Source organism: Galeopterus variegatus, unplaced genomic scaffold (genome assembly GCF_000696425.1).
Source record: "Galeopterus variegatus unplaced genomic scaffold, G_variegatus-3.0.2 Scaffold731, whole genome shotgun sequence".
Lineage (NCBI taxonomy): Eukaryota > Metazoa > Chordata > Mammalia > Dermoptera > Cynocephalidae > Galeopterus > Galeopterus variegatus.
This window is the reverse complement of record NW_007726842.1, coordinates 163,239-171,238: the sequence shown is the minus strand read 5'-3', so window position 1 is coordinate 171,238 and position 8,000 is coordinate 163,239. Positions and strand designations below refer to the sequence as shown.

At 33.4% G+C, this 8,000-nt stretch overlaps 1 protein-coding gene across 1 annotated transcript in view; it reads right to left on the bottom strand.

Annotated features, from left to right (window-relative positions):
* SLC35F5 (solute carrier family 35, member F5) overlaps positions 1-8,000 on the bottom strand; it is a 39,346-nt gene that overhangs the window by 11,014 nt on the left and 20,332 nt on the right. Inside the window, exons 10-13 of the mRNA XM_008571856.1 lie at positions 7,175-7,239; positions 4,959-5,063; positions 1,555-1,716; positions 1,386-1,402 (exon numbers count right to left, since the gene is read on the bottom strand). Coding sequence (XP_008570078.1) covers positions 1,386-1,402; positions 1,555-1,716; positions 4,959-5,063; positions 7,175-7,239 — 349 coding nt within the window. The remainder of the gene's footprint in view (positions 1-1,385; positions 1,403-1,554; positions 1,717-4,958; positions 5,064-7,174; positions 7,240-8,000) is intronic.

Sequence of the window (8,000 nt, the reverse complement as noted above, 5' to 3'; positions counted from 1 at the left end):
ACTATCAATGTTGGTATTAAATTCTGAAATATCAATCTGCATATTATTTAGTTCAGTTGAAAAATAGATAAACCACTTATAAAGACTAACAATTTGAGAATATAAGAAGAAAATGAGTTCTAAGCCAAAATAAAACCACAATGTATATAATTAGGACCACAGACCCCATGGAAGTTATAGGCAAGTAAATCCTAGCTCAGTATATATTAGAATTAATAATGTAGCTTTACAATAAAAGAGGCTATCTCTTGATAAAGTGTCACTAGAAGTATTCAAGAGGCTGGACAATTAGTTCTCACTGATGAGGTAAAGGGAACTCAAGTACTAGTGGTTCCCAAGACTCATGAGCTGCTCTGTGAAAAGAGGGTTCAGGGATCAAATACAGCATTTGTTTTTAAATATTTATCATGCAAAGTCCTGTAATAAAAAGTCTGAAAGGTAGTATTAAAACACCTGTTTGACTTAATCCAGCTTTCCCCAATTTAGCTGACAGATGAATCCTTTTGTCATCTATTAATATTTCAGGTTAAAAAAATTGAGCATCTAAAATAAAATGCACATAATAAAAGATAGAAAAATTACTAAGTAAATGGATTATGATGTCAAAGAGTTTTAGATTAGCAGAAGATTTTAGATAAATTTTTAAATTACTACAATACAAAGTAAATCTTTAAGTACTACACAAAAGGAGTGAGTATGGAGGACATAAAGAAAATAGAGATATTTCCTTAATTGGGTGGATGGGAGAGTAGAGTTATCGAATGCAAGGAGAGTGTTAAGGAAGATTTCATCAGAAAATCTATTTTTGTTGCAGACTTTTGCAAGAGAACACTAGTTAGTAGTCTCAACTGGTATTTTAACAAAATTCATTTAGGAGTTTAAAGACAATTTGTATTTCTTTTTAAGTTCCTATTAGATGGAAACATAACTAAGTGTAAAGCTCTGCATTTGGAAGGCTTCTCAAACTCCATATATAATATTGTCTTCAAACTATTTTAAGCTTATTTTCACATATCAATATACTTGATAACATATGAAAGCATGTTAATATCTCAAATTAATTGGAGTTTATGGTTTATATATCTGGTTCACCCATATGAAAGGTCCTGAAAATAAAATAAGCCTATGAACAACCAAACAGATATTCCAAAGTCTCTTAAATATACAATGTCCCCTAGATTCTCACTAGAACTCATGCATTCATCACTTGACATATACATCTTGTGAGTTTGGATATCCATTAGATAATCACTACTTTCATTTGCATAGCACTCTACTTTCTAAAACATAAATTTAGATCATTTGTATTCATTCATTCATTCATTCAACAAATATTTATTTAGTTCCTTCTATGTGCAAGGCACTACTCTATGCAATCAGCATGCAGAAGTTAAAAAACAAAGTCCCTGCACTAAAGGAGTTAATATATTCAATTTTAAGTCTGTGTAGACAGAGGTACATAGGAGGGGCCATCAGAAGACAAGATAAATGCTTCAACTATCTCAAAGTCAATAAACTGATAACTAATAAATCATAAGAGAATAAATAGTACATACCACAACCACAGGAACTCTGAGAGAACTGTTCCAATAAGGCCATTAATGATAATGCACATTAATACTACTTTATTGGGAAATTCAAAGTCCTCAAATCCAGTATAATGAAGTAAAAAGAAACCTGGCCATAAGAGCAGCAGATTAAACAGACCTACAAAACCTAAATATGTGTAAAAGAAACAAAAGTTGAAATTCTGATTTATTTCAATTTCTGAAACATATAAGTCTATAATTAGAAAACGTTAGATTTCACACAAAGGGCTCCAACAGGCTTCCTTAAATGTAGCTTGGTTTATTTTTAAATCAGTCCTGTGAATAGCTCAACACTAGAAAAAACTATATTAAACAACTCGTGATCACTAAGTCTTTGAGGTTCAACTATCCACACTGTGGATAAATCACTTAAAACAATTCAAAAAGAAGGGTTGTTAACCCTAGCTAACAATAATATAGTGTCCTGGAACTTATTAAAAAAGTAACTAGTATGTGTTTGTGTATTCAGTCTAAATTAATTATAGGGAATTAGATTGCTCTCTGATTCAGTTCATATTTATGTTCACAGTATCTGTGCTATGCTAGGAATAATGGAGGAAGATCCCAAAGAAGATAAAATTCTTGGTTCCTACCCTCCCAGAGTTCATTAGCTAGTTGATGAGATAACATACATTACACTAAGAGCTATTCAATGTATGAACTAAGTACAGACTGACTACTTATAAGAGAAGACTATACTGTGTAGTGGTTAAAAGTGTGTGCTCTAAATCTGACATACATGGGTCTGATCCCAGTCTACCACTCCCTAGTAGTGTACAATTTATTAAGATGCAGAACCTCTTTAAGTCTTAATTTTCCAATCTATAAATGTAAAATAATATTTAATTAGGTTGTAGAAAAGATTAAACACTTATAAAATATAGCACAGTATCTGGCATGTAGTAAGAACTTAATAAAAGTTAGCTATTATTATTAAAGGAATTATATTTATATATGATTATATATATGTGAATGTAAGGAATATAAAAAAAAGACTACAATTTTATGGTAAATTTTATTGTACTTTCTATACAGTTTAATGTCACAAATCTGCTATGAGAGCCATGAGATAAGTATAGAGCTTCCTTAAAAGAAAATTAAATTACAGCAGGTATATATTTTATGTTTGCTACATCATCTAAACAATAAACTAGTATTCAGGATGCCTAGTTAAATCTTAACAGGGCTGGAGTACTCACTTTCCATCTGCTGCTAAAGACTCATAGCAGCCCTCCTTTTCTGAAAAACTGGCTTTGTAGAACAAACAAGTCTGCCTTTCCCAGGAAGTTCCCACCCCCGCCACCCTACACCCTCTGCAGCGGAAGACTGACTGATAGAGAATTCACAAGGCCAGCCCTCATGGCTCAAGTCATAATGGCTCAAGGCCATGACAACTCTGAGGAGTGCCTAGATATATTTACCTGTCCCCTCCTTGCCACCCTCAGCCCCCTGCCATGAATTGGGCCAAACCTCAACTGCACCTGCAACCACATGGTTCTTTCCCCTTCACTATCCTGGTTAAAAACTTTCTTACCAGTTTTTTCCTTCACAGCACCTCCCCTCCCCATAAACCACTCACACCAAATCCCTGTCTCATACTATGTCTTAGATAACATAACTTAAGACATCTAGTGATAAAAATCAAACAAAAGAACCTGTATACAGAAGGGACTTAAGACCTAAAATGCTTAAGTAACATTAAAAAGTTATTCTAATTAAAATGCCAAAATTTGGCATTATCAAGAACCAAACACATTTCTGGCCTCTGAAGTGCTGAGTCTATGAAATCCCACATAAATCAACAACCTTTGGTCCTACAGACAAAAATCCAAATTAGTTCACCTATTCCCCAGACCCTCCAGAATCTGGCCCCACATATCTTCCTACTTTTCCCTACAGTGAAGTTTCCAACACAACCATTCAGATCGACTCACTGTTCCCTGTTATACCTCTGCTTGCACACTCTTGTCTGAAGACCACCCCCTACAACACATCCCAGTTCTAACTCCTCCTCCAAATCCCGTCTATTCTAAAGACCAGGGCAGATCAATATTGCTTTACATATCACATCACATATGAACAGGGCCAACACAAGTCACATTTCTATGTGCACTCTTTTTAATAAGAATAAATTAAGCAATTTTTCTTGCAAGGTCCCAATGTCTAAAAAAAAAAAGTGCCACTGACCCAACCGTTTACCTATAACACTCAAATAAGATTAGCATTTTATTCCATCCCAGAAGGAATTTTCTATGACTCTAAAATAAGATGTCATTAAAATTATCTTCACTTTTAAGGTATATTTCTTGAATTCTGTACTTAAAAGGAACTTAAGCAATCGCTCAGTCTGGTGGCTTTTCAGATGTTTTATTTCTGTTAATCTTTAGATGCAGATATGCAAACCATTTTTTAGCAGAAAAAACTACTCTGCAAATTAAATTGTAATGCAAAAAGCCCGACAAAGCAGAGCTGTTCTAGTTGAAGTAGCAAAGGAGTCCAAAAACCAGACACATGTGATTCTACCTCCTCCCAACCTTCCCAGGGTCCTCCCTATTCCCTAAGTCATAATTGAGAAGCCACTCATCTAGTCCAATTTCCTCATTTTTCAGATGAGTATGAGATCAATGAAGTTACAACAGCTAGATTCCAAGTCTCCTGACTCCCTGTAAGCTGTACTTTGAACTCCCACTGCCAGGCTTCTTTATCTACTTATATTCAGATATCTTTTGAAAGATAGCTTGTCAATGTGCTTTTTCACAATCCCAGAGATACCACAAGTTCCGTGCTAAACTGATTTTAGACAAAGGAGAATTTAAAAATCATATCAGGTATGTAACTTACCAAAACCTGAGAAACTATAATTGGTTAATTTCAGAATCTATGTTATAAAATAGTCTGAGTCTTAAAAATAAAATGCAAATGAAAAGCCTTTAAGTAGCCTACAATTTTTAATGCAAATAAGTACACAGACTGGAATGGTATTATACATATCATCTGGGGGCAGTTTTCCCAAGCTTATGCTTCCAACAATTCAAAAATAGCAAAATGTATAATATAGCAGGTAAACTCTCACATGCTTATAATACCATAACTCTGTCATCTCAATGAGGAAAATATCTGATTCACAGGCTGAAGATATTAGTGTGAAAAGGTGTTAGAAGTTTCTTTCTCCAGTTCACATTGAGGGAAGGGCATTCCCTCATAGGCACATAACTAGGCAAGACAAGGTAAGATAAAAACATCAAGACTGGGTTTCATAATCTTTAAATGGTTTTAAAGAAGGCTTCCCTATTCCCTCCAAAAACCAAAAACGAATCCCTAAGTTAATCATTTAGAGTAAACAGCATCACAAGTTAAACATATTCTTACCAAAGAACATTGGAATATCCAACTTATCTTCTCTGTCTACTTTTCTCTTAATCATAACAATATAGACAGCATAGAGCATGGCTCCAACAAGAGACCAAATGGAACCTGTAAAAAATCAACATAATAATTTAAACCATCCATTCATTAACTCATTCAACATATACTTATTAAAAATCTAATAATGTGTCAGAGACTACTGGAAAAAAATGAACGTACAAAAATGAAAAGATTACCCGATTATTATACAACATTTATATGTATCAAAATATCAGATTGTACCCCATAAATATGCACAATTACAGTGTGTAGTTAAAATTTAAAAAGAAAAGATTAAGTATAGCCCACCCCTTTCATGTCTTCTAGGAGTTTGGGAAGGAGTTTAATGTGTAAACAAATAAATGCAAAAGCATTCACCACAATGATCTAACCAAACACCTACACTTGTTATAATAATAAAACTCATTAGTAATGCTTTGTTTGTAATATTGAAATGCGTACTTCCTATTTTTTCCTACGTAAACAGTTTTGACACCTGGCACTGTCCAACTTAACCAATGCTTTTTTCCATTACTAAGGTGTGGCTTATATTTCTTTCCCCACCCCCATTTATCGCTTTTAATATATATTCCCCTATCACCCCATCTTCAAGGCTCTATTAAAGTCCCACCTCTTCCACAAAGTATCCTCTTTCTACCCCACTGAATTTCCATCCTACACATCTGCTGTTTAAGATAATTTAACACTTACTATCATTAAATATGGTATTATTTTATTCTCTAGTGGTTTCATTTTGTAAATCTCACAGTTTCAAATCAAGAACTTCTTGAAAACTGCAAACACATAATTTATACTTTTTAATGTTCCAAAATATCTAACCATAATGTGGAACTCACAATAGGTGACTAATAAATACTGATCATCTTAACTCACTTTTCAAAAACATTTAAGTAAGCCTTTAAAAAACAGCTAAATAATGTGCCTCTGCCAAGTGACCATATTCAATACTTTTAATCAATTATTCAAAAGATCAACTCACTTTTCAAAAACATTTAAGTAAGCCTTTAAAAAACAGCTAAATAATGTGCCTCTGCCAACTGACCATATTCAATACTTTTAATCAATTATTCAAAAGATCAACGCTTTACTAAATCTATTTTATTATTTTAATTTTTTAAAAAAAGCAAAGGGAAAGTCTGTCAACAACATCTTGCACTCACACACAACAAACACACATACTGTTTTGTGTATACTCAACTGCTTTGGGGAGAAAGAAGTGAGGTAGTTCAAGGCACAGCTCACTGGGTGGTAACTAGTAGTTTAGAGATCATCATTCTATTCAACAAACTTCAAATATATAAATATATATCCAGAGGGAAACCATAAAGCTGGGTTCTGATTACATTTGTTTTTGGTAAATCTAAGCAATGGAGCAAAAACTAAATGCTCACCAAAGTAGTAACTGTTTCAGGTAATAATCAAGAGCAAATGACAAAATTAGTGGGTAAAAATATGACAGCCACAGGCAATCTGTACAGCCTCAAAGTATCCCCCACAAGATGCTTATTACTTACAAAAGGAAAAACTACTAACTTTACACTGGAGCAACCTGGCGAACATCACCTTAAAATTAACATCACTAGCAATGGGACAAACCAACATCATGTGTCTTCTGGTATGATGCACTGATCAGGAATCAATATCACTTCCATGATATTCTTACCAAAAATGCACAAGCTCAATTTAACCGTAAGGAAAATGTCAGACAAATTCAAATTGAGGGACATTCTACAAAACAACTGAACAGTACCCTTCAAAAGTGTCAAGGTTATAAAAGACAGACTGAGGAACAGTTCCAGTTTAAAGGAAACTGAGGACTCATGACAACTAAATGCAACAAATGATTCTGGACTGACAAAAGAACATTAGTGGAAAAAAATGGTGAAATTTGAAAAGGGTCTACAGACTAGGTAACAGTACTGAAACCAATGTTAATTCCTATTTTTATAACGGTACTGTACTTATGTAAGTTCTTAACATTTGGAGAATCTGGGTGAAGGCTATATAAGAATTCTGTAAACATGAATTTTTTAAACATTATTTCCAGAGGAAAAGTTTTAAGAAAGGCCTCATTAATGCCCACCCTCCTTATGTGTATGTTTAATATGCACAAAACTTTCTTACATGCTCTGACAGAGAGAATGCAGTCAGGTACTTACCTATTTTATCTCTTCCAACAGATTTTTCAGAGCCTGACAGATTTACCAGCACGACACCTCCAATGCTATGAGAATAGCAGTTATTACTAATGAGCAAAATAATAAATTCTTTAGAAGGCTAATCATAAAGGTAAAAATTATTTACAAGTGATCGAGACTAATCTCAACTTCAGGTAAAACTGTCAAAGAATATAGTGATGCTGTTAACAATATTATCAATAGTGTTATACTTGTATTAACTCACTTAGTCGTCACGAAATATACAATATTACCATATAAAGAGGCATTATTATACCATTCTCATTTTACATGAGAAAACTAATACACAAAGAGGTGAAGTAACTTGATCAAGGTCACACAGCTAAACTGAAATACAGGCAGCCTGGCTCCAGAGTCCAGTGCTCTTACATGCTATGCTATCCACTGGCTTTCAATTTGGGAAGAATTAACTAACTTGTTATCCTTCTTCCAATCTTTCTTTTGCAGATATAAATATATTAAACCCATATAAACTTAGCAATGGCACTATTCATGCTTATTGGTAAAATCTAAATTAATGGTAAAACTATCCTTACATAATTAAATAATCTGATTAATCCCATGATTTTAATAAATAAAAATAAGACTAAATTAAGGATGTAGAGACCCATTCAATCAACTGCTATTTATTAAGCATCTAATATGAACAAAGCACTGAGTTACAGCAGTGAACAAGAGAGATGTGGTTCTTATCCTTGGGAAGCTTACACAGTCTATTTCTATACGTCTTGTAAATTGTACTCATTTTTTAAAGCAGATAAAATATTGCTAATTTATTAAAAAATCA